The sequence below is a fragment of the Aspergillus japonicus genome (genome assembly GCF_003184785.1).
Source record: "Aspergillus japonicus CBS 114.51 unplaced genomic scaffold BO86scaffold_49, whole genome shotgun sequence".
NCBI lineage: Eukaryota > Fungi > Ascomycota > Eurotiomycetes > Eurotiales > Aspergillaceae > Aspergillus > Aspergillus japonicus.
In genome coordinates, this window is record NW_020291686.1 from 231,583 (window position 1) to 249,104 (window position 17,522).

General features: G+C 55.4%; 7 protein-coding genes and 1 non-coding gene across 8 annotated transcripts; 4 read left to right on the plus strand and 4 right to left on the minus strand.

The window, feature by feature from the left end:
- Window positions 1-801: 801 nt before the first annotated feature.
- Window positions 802-2,707, minus strand: BO86DRAFT_458046 (putative MFS transporter; the record flags this gene model as incomplete). Its single annotated transcript, XM_025677263.1, has 3 exons — window positions 2,125-2,707; window positions 1,516-2,068; window positions 802-1,460 (listed from the first exon to the last, which is right to left on the minus strand). The coding sequence occupies exons 1-3, from the start codon at window positions 2,386-2,388 to the stop codon at window positions 802-804; spliced, it is 1,476 nt and encodes a 491-aa protein (XP_025525053.1). The 5' UTR covers window positions 2,389-2,707.
- Window positions 2,708-3,760: 1,053 nt separating this feature from the next.
- On the plus strand, window positions 3,761-4,989 carry BO86DRAFT_436666 (uncharacterized protein; the record flags this gene model as incomplete). The annotated part of the gene is made up of 1 exon (XM_025676026.1): window positions 3,761-4,989. The coding sequence occupies one exon, from the start codon at window positions 3,761-3,763 to the stop codon at window positions 4,631-4,633; it is 873 nt and encodes a 290-aa protein (XP_025525054.1). The 3' UTR covers window positions 4,634-4,989.
- Window positions 4,990-5,484: 495 nt separating this feature from the next.
- BO86DRAFT_344006 (uncharacterized protein) lies at window positions 5,485-7,160 on the minus strand. The gene is made up of 4 exons (XM_025669168.1): window positions 6,739-7,160; window positions 6,598-6,681; window positions 5,771-6,525; window positions 5,485-5,699 (listed from the first exon to the last, which is right to left on the minus strand). The coding sequence occupies exons 1-4, from the start codon at window positions 7,102-7,104 to the stop codon at window positions 5,663-5,665; spliced, it is 1,242 nt and encodes a 413-aa protein (XP_025525055.1). The 5' UTR covers window positions 7,105-7,160; the 3' UTR covers window positions 5,485-5,662.
- Window positions 7,161-7,772: 612 nt separating this feature from the next.
- BO86DRAFT_158647 (TPR-like protein) lies at window positions 7,773-9,704 on the plus strand. The gene has a single exon (XM_025666390.1). The coding sequence runs from the start codon at window positions 8,031-8,033 to the stop codon at window positions 9,399-9,401; it is 1,371 nt and encodes a 456-aa protein (XP_025525056.1). The 5' UTR covers window positions 7,773-8,030; the 3' UTR covers window positions 9,402-9,704.
- A 184-nt stretch (window positions 9,705-9,888) lies between these two features.
- Window positions 9,889-10,275, plus strand: BO86DRAFT_402187 (uncharacterized protein; the record flags this gene model as incomplete). The annotated part of the gene is made up of 1 exon (XM_025673838.1): window positions 9,889-10,275. One exon carries the CDS (start codon window positions 9,889-9,891, stop codon window positions 10,273-10,275), a length of 387 nt encoding a protein of 128 aa, XP_025525057.1.
- Window positions 10,276-10,768: 493 nt separating this feature from the next.
- Window positions 10,769-11,956, minus strand: BO86DRAFT_402188 (polysaccharide lyase family 1 protein; the record flags this gene model as incomplete). Its single annotated transcript, XM_025673839.1, has 2 exons — window positions 10,769-11,323; window positions 11,390-11,956. The coding sequence occupies 2 exons, from the start codon at window positions 11,954-11,956 to the stop codon at window positions 10,769-10,771; spliced, it is 1,122 nt and encodes a 373-aa protein (XP_025525058.1).
- Window positions 11,957-14,393: 2,437 nt separating this feature from the next.
- On the minus strand, window positions 14,394-15,772 carry BO86DRAFT_319255 (aspartate aminotransferase/Glutamic oxaloacetic transaminase; the record flags this gene model as incomplete). Its single annotated transcript, XM_025668245.1, has 2 exons — window positions 14,394-15,494; window positions 15,611-15,772. 2 exons carry the CDS (start codon window positions 15,770-15,772, stop codon window positions 14,394-14,396), a joined length of 1,263 nt encoding a protein of 420 aa, XP_025525059.1.
- A 665-nt stretch (window positions 15,773-16,437) lies between these two features.
- Window positions 16,438-16,527, plus strand: BO86DRAFT_t221. Its single transcript has one exon. It is a non-coding gene; the product is annotated as a tRNA-Asp (tRNA).
- Window positions 16,528-17,522: the final 995 nt, after the last annotated feature.

Below are 17,522 nucleotides of genomic sequence, written 5' to 3' on the forward strand. Positions count from 1 at the left end.
TTCTAAAGACTGGATAGCCGTGATGCACGCAGTGCCAATGCTATCCGCCAAATAAGCGCTCTCAATTGACTTTGCGCTGATGTTCACCTTGGCCAAAGCCCGGACCCTCAGCTTCGGCGCAGCGGTCGCCTCCGGCTTCCGGGCAGTCTTGTTTGCTGGCTGCCATCCTATACTACACATACAGGATATGGTAGTTGAATGCCCGACGGGGTTTGATTGACAAAGCCGATCGGGCTTATGACGGGATTCGCACAGAACCCGCATAGACCCCGATGCTCATTCCCGGTCGACTCCACCCTGTTGGCTCATCTATCAGATTAGCCAGGTACAGTACGTCACCCGCTGTCTCTCCGCAGCGGGGGGGGGGGGGGCTGTGTGATGCGTGTTTCCCCGCTCTTGATGCCCAAAAATAGGACCGATGTCACGCCAGATAAATAGAAGAAGCGACCGAAGGGAGTCTGTCTTTGACGGAACGCTGAGATGAGAGCTTATCACCTGTTCAGGATAGCTTATACGTAGATCTAAAAATCATGCCCATCGCCATGAGAGATACATCTTCTCCCGCTGATGACCTCATCATCTGTATAGCGCTCAAGAAAGGTGGATATCAGGAATGTTCAATTAGAAATGGCTTTTCTATAGTCTAAAAGGGGTATATTCTAAGATCTAGTATGCAATGCATCGCAAAAAAGACTCAAATGAAAGAGGACTAATGGACAACCCCATCCAACACCCAACACAGACCTTCTACTTCAACCATCAATCAAGACCTTCACAAGACCCTCAGAGCCGAAGACCAATCTACCCCCCGAACACCCTCCCCTCTGACCAAGCGCGCAACCTCCCGCCCCAATACCAAAAGCCCACCGGCACCGGCACCAACACTACACAAACCGCCCCGAGCACCGTCGTCGCCTCCGCCACCCCCAACCCGTGCAGCATCTGGGTCGCGAACAGCGGAAACGACGCCGCAAACACACTGCGCATGGCGCCGTTCACCCCCAGCGCACTGTTGGCCATCGCCGTGTAACAGTCCACGATGTAGCTAAAACCCTGGATGAAGAGCAGGTACATCCCGCACCCGATGAACAGATTCGAGCAGACGGAGCTCGCCCAGTAGATGGCCGGGCTGGCCGTCCAGGCGTACCAGAACATGCCCACGGGAATAAAGATCGCGCCGAGGATCATCGGCGGCAGGCGGGATTCCGGGATGAATTGGCCGGTGGACGGGTCGTGGCAGTGGTGCCGGAAGTAGAGGGCGTTGTAGAGGATCATGGCAAGGGCGCCGAGGGCGACACCCACGTTGATGCCCAGCAGCGGGAGGGTGTTGAGCCCCGTGCGCCAGCCGCGGAGGTCGCCGTAGGTGTAGGGGTAGGATTGGTAGAAGAGGTAGAGGATGCCGTAGAGGATGGATTGGTAGAGGGTTAGGAGGAAGAGGATGGGTTGCGTGGAGATGAGCCCTGGTTTTCATCGGTGTTAGGGTTGTGGTGTTGTGGAGGGTCTAGGGGGACGTACAGAATGGTCGGATGAGGTAGAGTCTCGCGACCTGCGCGAGGCTCAAGCTCTCCTTCTCGGGGACATCCAATGGCTTGTCGATGCTGGGACTTTCGACATCCTTCTGCTCAGCTGATGCTGCTGCTGCTGCTCTGTCGAGGACGATCGGGGGATAGGTCTCCGGGAACAGCAGCACAGCGATGAGCGACAACCCCAGCCCGCAGATGATGATCACCCACATCGTCCACCGCCAGTGCAGCGAGGACGCCACGATGAAGCCGCCGAATACGGGGCCGAACGTCGGGCCCGAGAACATGAGCCCGACGGCGATCGCCATCGCGGTGCCCCGCTGCGCCGTAGCGAAGCAATCGCTCACAACTCCTCCCATCACCGCGACAGGCGAGATCCCGAACAAGCCGGCGAAGAAGCGCCCGAGGAGGATGGTGGTGATGTTGGTGCTGAGGGCGGGCATCAGCTCGAAAAGCGAGGAGACGGTGACGCCGATGATCAGCGGCCATTTGCGGCCGAACTTCTCGGACAAAGGTCCGAAGGTGAGGAAGCCGAAGATGTAGCCCTAAGTTCCGGTAAGTTTCCCGCACGCATCGATATATTGCTGGAGCAAAATCATACCACGAGGAATAATGTTGTCGTGAGGATAGCGACTTCTTGGTCGATGTTGAATTGTTGCATTATCTCTTTTTGCCCCGGACTCAAGATACTGCTGGCCGCCGTACCGAGGATGTTCAGGAGGCCAAGGATGATGATCGTCCGGACCTTCTTGGCCATGGCCCAATTCTGAGGGTGATCGGGGTCGACATGATCAGACTTTGCCAAAGCGGTGTCGAATCCATCTGTGCCCTTCTCAACCACGTCAATCGCCGTGGGAAGACTCATTTGATGCTGATAGTAGGTATGTATAGGAGCGATCACGGCACGTGACCTGCAACTCTCCACAAAAGAAAATGCAAATCAAATCGATCAGAATGCATGGACCTGATTGGTCGATTGATTATCCCTGCTAGATCCAAGTCACAATGCAGATCACCAGCATCTAATTTGTCCTACACCGACAGCACGCTTGCATACACCACTTGAAACAGGCCTCGACCCATCCCTGTCGTTGAGACATTGAGGGCGTATATATTCTGGACCACGAGCATTTCTACCCCAATTCTACACTGAAAAATTGCCTGACTCAATGGTTGCCCGTGAGGGGGAGATACAATCCTGTGAGGGGAAGAGCGAAAAATTTTCCATGGCGGGCTGGGACCGTGGCGGCTCGGTCTGCTTTATTCAGTGTGAAGGAGACCAGAAGTGGGGCGCCAATGAGGGGGAGAACCGACAACGTGGGTTTTGATGGGGGGAATTTAAGTGTGCGTTGTGCCATCCGCCTGGGTCAGGACAAAAGCCGCGAGGGGGCGAGGGGGGAACGAGGGGGAGAATTCGGCCACCCGATCAAATCCCGAGATAGAGCCACGCCAAGCCTTGTGGCGGAGATGTATCGGCGATCCATCGGTCGTGTCATCCCGTTGGTTATCCAATTGTATACATGCTTTGAGAGGTTGTTGTGTACTTTTTACAAACCAAGAGGAGAATTGGGTTTGCGGCTGGAGTGGATTGGCAGCTGCAGATCATCTCATTGAGTGGACCCGATTCTGCTATTATCCATTCGGGGAGTTTAGGTGCAATGCGCTACCCTAGGGAGCATTGACCTGGATTGTGCTGCAAAGCATAATGCTGTGGAGATCTCCTGTAAAGGTATAGGGTGCAACAGAGACTAAAGCTAATATCGCGGATAGATCCGTCGATCACGCAGGGCATAGTAGTGGCACCTGAAGTTATCCTGAAATGTCTTGTCCAGTCCATTGGTCATCTATCCTTTACTGGGATAGTCACCACCCTACCTGCTCAGACAAGAAACTCCTTCTGGAGTCAGTTGTTATGCAAAGAAGAATGCAGATTCTCTCTGTGCCATCAACAGACAGAGACAAGGACAATTCAGGACCAACAGAACCGCCGTCAAACAGCTTATCGTCCTTTCAAACCAAATGAAAAGCTCACTCAAGCGACTAACGATCAAAAGAATCTCCCTCTATTGTGATTCAACTCAGAGATAAACTCAGTCAAGCATGTCCCTACTCACAAAGCCACGACACTTATAAGAATCATGAGGTTTGCTTGCTAAAAGACGGGGCAGAGTCACAAGTACTGGCAGCATCGCTCAACCAACACATCATCTCAGCCACCGCAACACAAACCAAGCACCATGGACTCGACCGCGCCCCGTCGCAGTGAGCCCTACACCCACGCCTGGCTGGCATCCACGGAAGCCAAGACATCCTACATCCTAGACACCTTGCACATCCCGCACGTCATCTGGGGCGACGCCGTCTTCGGCTACCTGGGCCTGCAGCTAACGATCACCAGTTCAGACTACGTGATCGAAGACGAGGGTTTCGCCGTCGCCGTAGAAACCCTGTCCACCTTCCCCGAAGGACTGGACTTCTGCTGCCAGGCCCCCGACCCTACCGACATCACCAGCACGAACACCTCGCCCCCCTGCCCCTGGCACCCGCACCCCCGCCCCAAAGGCACCCTCCTGCCAGACGCGCACTTCATCGTCAACGACAAGCACCACCTGCACCTGTACCGCAAATCCCGACTCCTGTGGTGGATGCCGCGGCTGCAGGAACCCCGCAACGAGGAGGAATCCCTGTTCATGTGCACCTGCGACCCGCGCCTGCCCCCGCCGCGGGCCACGGAGCACCGCGGCGGACCGGGACGGGGGCCCGCGGACCTGGCCGCGACGCACCACCCGGTGCCCATGCTGAAGCCGCACGTCTACGCGGCGGCGCTGGTGTTCCTGGCGGTCCGGAATGTCGCGCACGAGATCGAGGCGCACTGGGACACCGAGCTGGACAAGATGGCCGCGGCGATGGCCCCGTGCCCGCTGTACCGGCAGCAGGATGTCCCGGATGTGTTCTTGGAGTTCGTGGCGCGCAGGGAGGATACGTATGTCTCGTTGACGATCTTCACGGCGCTGTGGCGGCGGTTGCAAGAGTGGATGCCCCCGGCGGAGGGGGAGCCCGTCAAGGATTATAGGCGGCGGCGCCGGTGGTTGGAGAAGTGGAAGGGTTGAGTTGCCCTGTTGGTTGGGGCGGTTTGACACCGGGTTTGGTAGAATTAAGAACCGATTTCTTGAGTGCGTTGCATTTTCTGGCGTAATGCTTTAACTAGTTTAGTAAGATCTATGATGGGAATCTGGTTTCTAAATTATCATTCTTCCTCTTTTTGCCCTTTTTCTTCTTCTTTTCTGAGGCTTTTATGTATTGGGCTTATCTTTCGGTTCGACGATTAATTTATTTTCACGTGTGTCTGCTAGCTGTAATCTGACACGTAGTTACGATTCTCTGTAAATCACCCAGCAAGATGTTTCTTGCGTAATAATGGCCGTCTTCATGAGATCACTCTAATGACAGAAAATTCTTATCTAAATCCTACCGACACTTCCTCCATCCGACACACCAGTAAAAACACCCTCAGCCTTAAGAGGGGTCCGGTCTGCACGGAACGTGCTTAGTTAAAACAACACCCTCAATACCGTCCCGTACCCCGCTTGTAATCCTGATACCACTCATACCGGAGCAGCCGACCAAACCTGTATCAGACCGGAAGAAGTGGAGCCCTAAGGCCGGGCTCCCTGTGTCGATTGGACCAGAAAAGTCGGTGCCTACGCGGCCAGCTGCGGACGCACCAATGGCAAGCTGCCACCCAGCCCTGTAAGGCTGAGGAGGGGGAGTTCCGTCGGTCGTCCTTTTCCAAGGTTCCAAGTTCTTGTTCGAGGGAGGTTGTTTGGGTAAACAAACGTGGTAAGCATGCCCCTTAACCTAGTGGTATTTTACTGGCGTGAGGGAAAGGCTGAGGTTAGGGGGTGGTCACGTCATATGTGCGGGTTTGGTTTCCCAATAGTCTCCGTAGGGAAATCGAGTTCTGCATCATGGATTTATTCTGACCATGGCCCTACAGCAAGCAGTTGTATTCATATTCGCTGATTTCGTAAGAAAAAAAAAGTCATGCAGTATATCTGAAGCCTATATATACCCAGCGAAAGTTGATCATATCGAAAACTCAATTCCCGGCTCATACGTCTGTCCCAGAAACCCACCCGCTAGCGAACACAAAACGCCAGCGTGAGGATAGCATACCTAGACAGAAACCACAAGTCAGCCACAACCACCACCACTCAAACAAACACAAATTTAGAAGGAAAACTTACATAGCGACCAACGCCACCCCATGCACAACGCTATACCTCCCCCCGCGCAGCACCCCGTTCACCAGCAGCACCGAAAAGAACAACACCACCACCTCAAACACATCAAACACCAGACTCATCGGTTTCGCCAGCGCCCACCCCAGCAGCACCAGCGCCGGCATCCCAAACAACCCCCCATGCACCACATTCTGCACCACGGCACACACCGCGCCATCGACCTCCTGGCTCGCCGCACTGCCGCAGACCATCGACACGCCGGTGGCGCCCGTGGTCGCGAGCGGGACGAGCGTAGCGGCTATCAGGGTCTTGCTGAGATGGGTTCGTGCCGCTGTGATGACCAGTGTGTCGGCGAGGAACTTGGAGCAGATGACTGCGGCCAGGGTGGCGAGAGTGAGGACTAGGGCCGGTTTCGCTTTGCTTGGTGTGCTGCGAGGTAGATCGTGGGCGGTGTCAGCGTCTGCATTTACCTCATCGGCATTTCCGGTACATTGTTGCCGCGGGAAGAGATGCCGGTGCGTTCCGAGCTGGAAATACAGGTATCCCGCGTACACGCCCAGCAACACCGCGGAAACGCCCCGCGAGAAGACCACAGTGCGGTCGCCGAGTTCGTAGGGGAAGCTCGTGGCCAGCACGGAGGGGAGCACGAGGACCGTGGATGTCGCGAGCAGGAGGGAGGAGAGGGTGTTGGTGGTGGGTTGGTTGAAGTAGAGGAGGTCGGTGCGGTAGGAGGCGGCGATCATGCTGCATCCCAGGATCTGTTGTAGTGCGTATGGTTAGGAACATAATGTAGAGGCGCGTTGACGGTCGGTGAGGGAGACGATGCTTACCAGCAGGATCTCGGACAGGATTGCCCCGATGGCCAGGCTTTGCGCCACGTAGATCTCCCGGCTGGCCACGGCCCAGGCTCCTAGCTGAAGCGATGGATTAGCTTGCTTTTGGTGAGGAGGCAGTAGTAGAGGATGGCTCACGCTCAACCCGACTGCTTTGCGGGGCACGGTGTTGATCAGTGCGCCCGTCCATTTGTTCGTGTGGGCTGTAAGCTGTTGCGAGGAGTCGGAGATGATAGCCGACAGGGCAACGATGGCGAAAAGGTTATAGATGAAGACGAGCACCGGGTTCCATTGGAGGTATCCAGCCACGAGAGCCAGCGGCAGGAAGCATACCGGTAGGTAAGCCCCAGATCGGACGGTCGTGGGCAGTTGGCGACGCGGTGCTTGGGGGTTGTGAGTAAGGGGGCGGCCGGGATCGGCTTTCGAGGTTGACGGGGAGTGTTTCTTGAGCAATGGGTCGAATTCGTCTCCCAGGGAGGGCTCATTGCCAACTGAAGAGGCCATGGCGATTTCTGCAGTGGCAGCCGATGGATTTGAAACAGTTCTAAGATGAAAAAGAGAAGAAGTGACTTAGTCAATGAAAGTCCGATCGAAGGTAGTTTACATAAGTTACCCTAACGACCCTGCCAGGTGGGTGGTGACAATACGGACCGTCACGGAACGGTAATTCGGGCGGGGATACTATTTTGGTCCAGGGCTGAATTAACCGTCGGTAAGGCCAACTGCCAACTGCCGTCACGGCCTGCCCTCCTCCGGATATCCGGCTGCTTGTGATGGAGTGGATTTGGCAGCCTCTGCAAGACACTCTCCATTTATTCAGCCATTTATTCTCCATGTTGCACCTCATACGCCGAATCTACGGACAGTCTTGCATAATCCGCAATCTCTGCTACTATGGCACCGGAGACGGTGAGGATGGCTGAAAGGAGGCAGGATGCAACTCAAGGCCGGAGGTCCGATAAGGCGACAGGCGACGGTGCTCAATCAATCAAGTCAACGAGAGTTGTCCACAGCCCTACTGCCTAGCGTCTTGGCAAGAGATGATCGGTGTCGGTCTTTCTCCAGTTTCCAGTTCTCCCACTTCTAATCAGACCAAGGGGGGGAGGTCATTCTTGTCCCACTGGGCTGCATCATCACCATCACCACCATCACCACCATCACCACCATCAGCCTCTTCTGCTCTTCATCCCTCCTCCAAGGTTTCCTCTCACTGTGCATCGCCCACCGACTCCGACCCGCTTAAGCCATACCCGATCCATCCGCCTCTAGAAGCTTAGACCCAGTTTAATCTCATCACCTTGACGTCCTAATCGCGCCTTTCCCCAGACACACCCCTCCCGCCCGGTCGAATCCCCTCGCACGACGGTCGGCTTCTCTTGCCCGAATCGCCCTCCCAACCCCACCATCCACACATCCAACCCCCCAAATAGATGGAAGAAATTTCCTCCACCTCGATAGCAAACACCTTCCGCAACCTCGCGAAACGATACCACACCCACAAGCAAACCGAGACGGCGAGCCAGGTGGAGGCGGTGGTGGACCAAGTGCTGCAGCAGGATCCGGATGACCCGAGTGCGGCTCTGGTGCGCTTCGGAGCCCTAGTTCTCACCTTTCTGGAGCAAGGGCAGTGGAGCGCGGCCGTCGACGTGGGCAATGTGGTCGTAGACACCCGAGGGGCGCTGCTGGGCCCGGACAACCCGGCCACTCTCACCGCCATGCATAACCTCGTCTCCGCCTACTGCGGCCAGGGCCGATGGAGCGAGGCCATCGAGCTGGGGCGGCGCGTGGTCGAGGCCCGCCAGGCAGTGCTGGGCACAGACAGTCCGCAGACCATGGCGTCCATGTCCAACCTGGCGTCGGCGTATCGCAACAAGGGCCACCTGCGACAGGCCGAGGCGCTGGAGAAGCAGCTGCTCGAGTTGAAGACGAAGACTCTGGGTCCCGACCACCCCTCCACGATGACCTCCATGAGCAACCTCGCGACGACGTACACGTACATGGGCCGCTACGACGACGCCGCCCGCCTCGAGCAGAGCGTCATTGAGCGCAGCGCGCGCGTGCTCGGCGCCCGCCACGGCTCCACCCTGACCTACAAGTCCAACCTGTCGGTCACCCTCCGGGAGCAGGGGCGGTTGGACGACGCCGAGAAGCTGGAGTCCGAGGTCCTGGACGCGAGGATCGCGAGTCTGGGCGTCCAGCACCCGCTGTGTCTCACGTCGATGGCCAACCTGGCCGCCATCTATCGGGATCTGGGCCGGTTCGAGGAGGCGGAGCAGCTGGAGGCGCAGGTGGTGGAGCGGAGCCAGGATGGGCTGGGCGGCGACCATCCGCAGACGTTCATGGCCATGGTCAACCTGGCGACCACCTGGCGGTTGCAGGGACGACTGGACGAGGCGGCCGGTCTTGGGGCGCGGGCTGTCGCCGCTATGAAGCAGCAGCTGGGTGATTTACATCCGCTTTGTCTGACGGCCATGGCGGAGTTGGGGTTGACCTTCCAGAGCCAGGGACGCACGCGGGAGGCAGAAGGATTGACGGCGCAGGCGTTGCGGGGCATGCAGAAGGCGCTGGGAGACAGCCATCCCCATTGCCTGACGACTGTGGCCAATTTAGGGGCGATCTATCAGTCGCAGGGCCGGTGGAAAGAGGCTGAGGCCTTGGCGGAGCGGGCAGCGCGCGGCCGCGAGAAGGTCCTCGGCAAATCCCATCCGCTTACCCTGGCGTCCTTGCAGGATCTTGTCCGGGTGTGTCAGGTGCTAGCTGCAGATAGGACGATGGACACACGCGTGAGGGTTCCGGGTTGAGGGGTATTGGGGATTGACGGCGTTATCCTGCGTTATCTGACGAGACATGATTCCATATTTGGAGGGGCTTAGTTAGCGATTGATTTGAGTGAACACTGCGTTAACGAAGACAGCAAGTATAGTCATCAAACTTGGGAGTATTCCAATGCAATATCAGTGAGGCATTATGATCGAACGAGCCTGTGTGCGGGATCATTGGTTTTTCAACTAATAAATACACCCCTCTCAAAGTCGAGGTTTTCAGCATGTATTAGCTCTAGAACTACCACAGGTATCCATGTAGTAAGGTACTATCAAATAAACAATAACTGGTTTAATGAGCCATTCGCAGTTTCACTGTATAAATTGCTGATACTTAGACATGCATGGCTTAATCTCTGAGACAGGCATATGACTACTGGCAGAATCAACCAGATACCTATTTCCTAGCCGGGCGCGCCCGAAAGCCCCCGGGGGGGGGGGCGGCATGTACTGTAGGTCCTCTCGGATGATTTGGATTGCTCCGGCCGCGGCGACGCCCCCGGCGTACCGGGGACACACGCGCGGGCACGCTGGCAAACAGCGGAACTCGCACGGCGGCTCCCCCCTGGAATCTGAACGGAAGCGCTGGCCAGCGGCCAATCATCCACAGACCCCAGCGGTGCCGGGGGCCCGAGGGCCCCCGGGCTTCGGGTGCCTTGGGCGAGGCCTCGCCCTCTCGGGGGGGTCGACCATCGCCCGCAGCGGGCGGTTGCCACCGCGCCCGGCGGTGGTCAGATTTCCTGGTCCCCGGTACGCCGGGGGCGTCGCCGCGGCCGGAGCAATCCAAATCATCCGAGAGGACCTACAGTACATGCCGCCCCCCCCCCGGGGGCTTTCGGGCGCGCCCGGCTAGGAAATAGGTATCTGGTTGATTCTGCCAGTAGTCATATGCTTGTCTATAGGAACAGAATTTTCAACGTTGAAGCAGGATTGTGGCTGAGGCCAGTTAAGGGCTGTACTGCCTCCTTGCCAAGACTTGATGCCGCAGTAGTGTTGGAACCTATGCGGGGTTGACCACATGCCAGTTGACTCTGCATTCGATGACTATGTACAGTACAAAATCTATCAAGGACGTGGATAAGTTGCGGATTCTGACTACGTGAGGCTATCTCAGTGGAAGTGTCCACATGCGTGGCGGGCGGTGGGAAGCCCCGGCTATCGGAGGCCTCAGGACCGCCGACAAAATTACTACTGAAAGCAACGTTTCCATCTCAGAATTATATTATCTATTAGGCTAAGATAGAAGCTAACTCAACACACTTCTGCTTCGAACCAGCAGATACCATCGGATTCGCTTCACAGGAACACGAACCCCTCCGAAAAGCCAACGGAACGGTTGTAACCGTTTACAGGTTACCCTGACCGGCGCTGGTAGCAGGGTCGGTGCTGGCAGCACTGGGGGTAGGAAGAGAGTCGCCATCAAATGCTTCGAGCGCAGTGGTGGAGGTGCCAGTGAGGTCACCACCGTTGGTGTTGGCAACGCAGGAGCGGCCGATGTAGGAGGAGCAGGTGGAGGAGGCGCTGTCGGAGGAGAAGAGGGCACCCTCGAAGGTGTCGGTCTCAAGGACGGTGTCCACATCCTCGAAGTAGTTACCCTCGGCAAGGACGTAGCCGCCGGAGCCGATCTCGAAGGCGTGGCCGGAGTTGTCCTTCCAGTAGTTGTTGTAGATGTGGAGGTAGGTGTTGTCCTGGACCTTGGGGGCACGGCCACTGGTCTTGTACAGGTAGTTGCCGGCGAAAGTGACCTTGTCGCTGGAGCCATCGAAATAAGCATTCCAGTATGTGTAGCCATCACAGGTTGCAGAGTAATCGGTTTCACCGTTGATGAAGTTGTTGGTGATGGAGACGCGTTCGTCGGCGGAGGTGCCGAGAACGTAGTGCTGACGACCAATGCGAGCAGTCTACCACAACAAGGTTAGATCGGAAAGTTAGATCGAGAGATAAGATCTAAGATAAGATAGACATACGGTAACGTGATCAATCCAGACAAGGTCCGCCTCGTCGAGGGTGATGGCATCACCACCCCAGACGTACTCGGCGTTGATATCCGTGATAGCAATGTTCTGGATGATGATGTTGGAGACACCGCTGACCAAGCGGAGACCCTTGCCCTTGATGACACCAGAGGTGCCCTCGCCAATCAGGGACTTGTTGGAGCCAACGGTGATACCAAGGACACCGGCGTTGTCGTAGGTAACCGAGACAGAGGGAGCATCGGGCTCGTAGTTGGTGCACCAGTCGTCCTGGTTGATAGCCACCTGGCAGCCTGAGGCCGTGCCCCAAGGAGCACATCCAGTAGTCGTGGTAGTTCCCTCGGTGCCGGTGAAGTCAAAAGTCTTGCTCAGAACAATGACACGCTCCTCATCATCACCGAGATATGAGACCAGCTCATCGGTGGTGGAGGGGTAGACGGGAGTGGCAGAACCACCGCCGGTAGCGGAGGCGGCGAAGCCGACGGGGGTGCCGGAAACGCCGACGGCAAGAGTTTGCTGGGCGAGAGCCGCAACGGCGGTGAGAACAGCAGCGTACTTCATCCTGGAAGTTGGTCTGGTGTGTAAAAAAGAATGACTGGATTGAACAAAAGAAAGCAAGGGATAGAGAGGAAAGAATGACAGAGAGTGTGTGAGTTGTGAGCCAGAAAGGAAAGGATGTGACTTGTGCTGGCGGTTGAGAGTTTTTATAGCTTCTGATGGTGCCCGGATCCATCCCCTTCTCTGTGTCTTCTCATGAGACCATGATGGATCTGTCTCGGGCACGCTTGGCAAGCCTCACGGAATCAACGGATGAAGCGGAGGAGCAAAGTGAGGTCCACGACGAGTGGGGAAGCTGATACTGGGAGGATTGTTCTGTGGGTGGGTCCGAGCGAGAAGACTCAGTAGTCAAGAGAGCAATAAACAATTTAGAGTAGTTGCTGAACACCTTAACATCGAGTCCAAGGTTGTGGGCCCAGAAGCCGGTAATGCCACTGTCGATCGGTGGGCGCTGGATTGCGATCGGCCGCGTACAGGCAGGAAGCCCTGAAACACACCCACCGACAACGGCCAGTCACCGTGTGCGACGGCTCGGAGGTACGGCCAAGAGAAGAAGTGGATCCGCCGGTGCTTAATGTCTGATTCTGATCCCGTTTCGCATTGATGGCGGCTGCCGTGCGGGTTTCAAAGCTCGAGCGCTATCGAACCGCGGACTGCTGGCGGGCACCCCAGCTTTTCCGTGGGAGGAGGCTGCATGACGTGGCCCGTCCAGGCTGCTAGACTAGACTCGGTCATCGAATTTGTGTGAGACGGAGACTGCCCGAGGAAGGTGATAGAGGAGATTCAATGCTTTCTTTGTGACGGACTTCGAGTTAGGGCATTCTGCTTGCCTAAGGCTTCCGTCGAACGACCCATCAACCACAAGTAATCAATCAACCATCACAACAAATGATGAAAGATTGCAGATGATGATCTTCCTTAAGGTTAAAATCTCTCTCAACGACTCTAAGCCTCATCCGGTAAAGTTCTTAGACGGGTGATGAAATTCCCCATTTTTTCAGTTCCTGGTTGAGATTAGCGGCAGGCACTGGGGCCACCCGCTCTCCACTGTGAATCGGTGGTTGGTTCTGCACAGTGGAGATTCTCCCTCCCCTAGCCGATCATCCCAACTTAAGTGTAGTCGCACATTTTCTCTCCGTGTGTATGGATGCAATGCATTAATATCAGAATCGCATTATTATTGTCGTTACTTGCGTCTCTCACATTATTCATGACTATGGCCTGGAGGAACTGTGTTGGGTGTTTAACTACCCATTCGCCTTGGAGTAGGGCTTGGCATCTCGAACAAGAACACAAATATGATCGCACCTTAACCTGAATGACTCTTCCTGATTAGTCCGGGTGAATTCTTTCTGCGTGTACGGTCGTAGTATGCCAGATCCCTGAGCACCACGAGCCCACTCTTGCCTTCTTGGCCTATGCTTAATTACAACAGCCCCATCTCTTATCCACCGCCACCACTCCAAAGTCCCAACAACCTCATCAATCAATATCCGGGAGATTGCGGAAAGACACCGGTTCCAGTCTGCAGCCCACCAAGAACGGCCGACAGATTAAGCTTCTTCTCTCGACCTTCTCCGGATGGAACTTCCGTCGACGACAGCCGAATCAATGCTGTGCATGTCTCACCATCGCCATCCGCTAGATTAAAGCACGTCATGCCTTCGTCTACCCGTGGATCGAACAATTAAAGAAAGGAGAACTTGTCTGCGCGGTTCTCGTATCGATTAAGAGCTCTTGCTTCTTGAAGGCAAACTCCCGCATTAGGCCATCAGAGTTAATATACGAGCCGAGACCGGCTTGCGTATGCTCACGGTACACCGCTTGTCGGGTTGGTGGGTTGTCGAATTGAATATGACTCCGTTCTTTGACATGCATGTCTTGCTGCTGAATCAGAGATTTATCATCAGGCCACATAGAGCTTTTGCAATCAGGGTCATATGACTCTTGCTGCAGGAGAGCATTTGAGTGAGTACGTGGTCGCTGGTCTGAGTTGCTGATTATCTTGAGTCCATATTCTGTCTTCAGCTGTAGAGCGGCCATTGGTTCTGGTCTATCTTTGAGCTAGCATGCAGCTGTCGACCTTGTGCATCGCGCTTTCGTCATTGTATGGGAGACCGGGCTTGGTATGAGGCTTGGAACATAGTCAGGGCTAATGACTCAGACATAAGAGCTTAGCGTGATCTTTCGATGTCAACCTCTCGCTCCATAGTCTCGATAGCAAGTCAGATAACTACAATTAAGCAGCTCTCTGCCAATTTGAGGATGTAGCATAGCAATGAGCTTTGAATTCACATTCTCTTACTGGCCCACGAGCACAAAAAGCCAGATAGATGTAAATGAGCAACATATATTTTCAGACGAAATCTTCGCGAGCATAACCTACCGGCTAATTTCATGGGTCAACGTGACAGTCCGATACCATGCAATCCTTGATCAGCTATGCAGAAGCCTCTGTCCTCCCCAACACAACATCCCGGATAGCATCAGCCACATAGTCCACATTCCCCTCAGTCAACCCACAAATGCTCACTCTTCCCGACGGCAAGAGATAGATATGATACTCCTCCTGCAACCCAGCCACCTGCTCTTGATCCAGCCCCGTGTAACTGAACATCCCAATCTGCTTCTCAACATGGGACCAGTCCCCGGGTGTCCCATTCAATTCCAACCTGCTCCGCAATGCGCTCCTCATCCTCGCAATGCGAGCACTCATCGTCCGCAGATCCTGCTCCCACTGCGCCCTCAAGTTCGAGTCTCCAAGCACCGTCTCAACAATCGTGGCCCCGAAGCGCGGCGGATTCGAGTACTCCGCCCGCGCCATGCCAACCAGCTGCGACCGCGCCCCCTCCACGCCCATTCCCCCGAGCACCACCAAATGTAACGCCCCGACCCGCTCTCCATACAGCCCGAAGTTCTTTGAGAACGACTGCGCTACACAGAGACCCGGATGCTGCCGCCCTTCCTCCTGCCCCGTGGCAAGCAGCTGCTCCGCGAAATACCGCACCGCCCACGCATCCCCATCAACATCCCCCGTCGCGAACCCCTGGTACGCACTGTCAAAGACCACAAACAGCCGCCTGCGGCGCACGACCTCCAGCAACGTCTGCCACTGGGCGCGGGTCAAATCCACGCCCGTCGGGTTATGCGCGCAGGCCTGCAGGATGATCACGTCGTTGGGCGCGGCGTGCTTGTCCAGCACGGCACACATCCCCTCCAGGTCGACCCCCCGGGTGGTCGGCGAGTAGTACGGGTAGTCGATCTGCGGCACCGAGGTCGTGGCCCAGATGGCCTTGTGGTTCACCCAGGTCGGGGCGGGGATGAAGACGTGCTGGGGCCGCAGGTGCGCGGCCAGGAAGCTGGCGGCTAGGTGGTTGGCGCCGGTGCCGGAGACGGTCTGGATGGAGGCGATCTGGTCTTGCATGGTGGCGGCGAGATGCTTTCCGAAGATCAGGGTTTGGGCGAGGTCCAGGAAGGTGGGGGAGCCGGCGATGGGGAGGTATTCGTGGGTGGGAGGGGTTTGGGAGAGACGAGATTTTGCCTGCGTTGGGGTACGGTGGAATTAGTTCTGGCTCTGTAGGGGTCGTAGGCTGTGTTTGTAGGTATGTAGATATAGGGTTGTAGTCTTTGGAGTGTTCTGGGTATGCATGCGCTTACCTGCTCGACGCTGGGGAGGACCCATGGTGAACCATTCTCATCGCGGTAGGCTCCGGCAATGAGGGAGACTTTGTTCGGATGTGTGTCGGAGTCGTACTTGGCCATGAGGCCAAATGCGATGTCTGGAGGTGCGACGGGAAGGTCGAGGTATTGTCTTTCCATGTTGCCTGGGGAGGTTGCGCTGAGGGTTGAGGGTAGGGGATGCGCTGTGCGTTGTGCGGTCGGGGTTGCAGGCTGCTGTTCCGCGGCTGTCTGAATACAAGTATGCGCTTTGATTCAGGCTCACGGTTCTCGGTGGCATTATTTGTTGTGAACTTGAGGCTCTTATCATTGTGCTTGAGGTCTGGTGGCGATCGGCCTGTTGTCGGGTTGCCGATTCTCATGTCGGCATCTTGACTATCCTCCGTGCATGTCAGCAGAAGCGATGTCAATCTCTATGAATGTATGGTAAACCCTTTTCGTTAAAATAATCTGGTCTCTTATTTCAAACTCTCATTCCGTTGTTTGAACTTTCCCGTGCCATTGTTTTGATTTTGGGGCCCAGTAAGCGTCATAGCAAGCATCATAGACATGAATATATATTTGTCATGGGTAGTGGGCTAGTACACAAGGCTCGACCCCAACATATATATGTGAAAGCGATGTGAGCAATTCAGCAACATACTGAGCGCAGAAGCTAAGTCTCTGAAGAGCTAAAAAAAAAAAAAAAAAAAAAAAAAAAAAACAATCATTCAGACCGTTTTCACGATTTTGAAGCAAGATTGGCAAAACACACTCCTAGTCTCTCTGTCACCTAGAGCAACACACTGGAAGTGCAACATAACAAATCCTCGATGGTCTAACGGTCATGATTTCCGCTTGTCAATCCTGGACAGGAACAAGCGCGGGAGACCTGGGTTCGACTCCCAGTCGGGGAGATTTCATTTTTGCTTGGCCAACGTTTTGCATCTTCCACCCCGATTGAGACTCGTTCTGCTTTTGACACGGACAGAGTGCATTGTATGCTACCTCGATTCTCCTATGCCTGAAGTTGTCCAACGAGCAGAGTTGTCGAAATGCGACCGTGAGGACTTGGTCTCTCTCCGATAAACAACATCCCTGTACAAATCAGGCCGCGTGAAGAATGAGTATTCTATTCTGCACCGGGTTCTTCTAGTTCCTACCGAGTAGTGACTTGCATGCAGTGGTTATGCAATGTTGTGGTGCCAAGTCTAGGCCCGGTCTCGGAGGTGGATGGGGGGAGTCAAAAACGTGGGCAGCGTGGGCAGCGTGGGCAGCGTGGGAGTGGGAACCATCAACCATCAACCATGGCACGATTCTTACCCCGCTCCACGGCTGACTGGCCGCCGACCTCGGGCGCTCCGTCTCCGTCACTCCGACTCCGACCCGACGTAACAGGGGGACTTTTAAGACTACTGCACTGCGTATTTAACTACTTTCCTCAACTCACTACTGTTTCCTGAAGATTATTCTCAAGACAATGGTCTACCAAATATGCAGCCAATCAGACAAGGCAATTCTGCCAGCCCTACAGACCCTGAGACCCTGGACTCTATTTACCTACTCGTATGGCTGAAGAGGCAAAAGCGGCGGGAGGCGGAGTCTCTGCAGGATGATTCAAAGAGGAATAGCTGCTGGCACTGCCAACCATGTGACTGAACTAGTCGGGGATGGACTGGACTGTCTGTCTGTCTGTCAGCATCGAATCCAACTCCATCATCATCCAACTTACCCTCATTCACTAATCTCACTAATTTCTAGTCTCTCTCTCTCTCTCTCTCTCTCTCTCTCTCTCTCTCTCTCTCTCTCTCTCTCTCTCTCTATCTCTTTGACTATATCGGCTATCTGCATACAACCCCCCCCCACAGCAGCTGCAGTGGCACTTTAAACTGCACAGTTCACTCACGGGCCC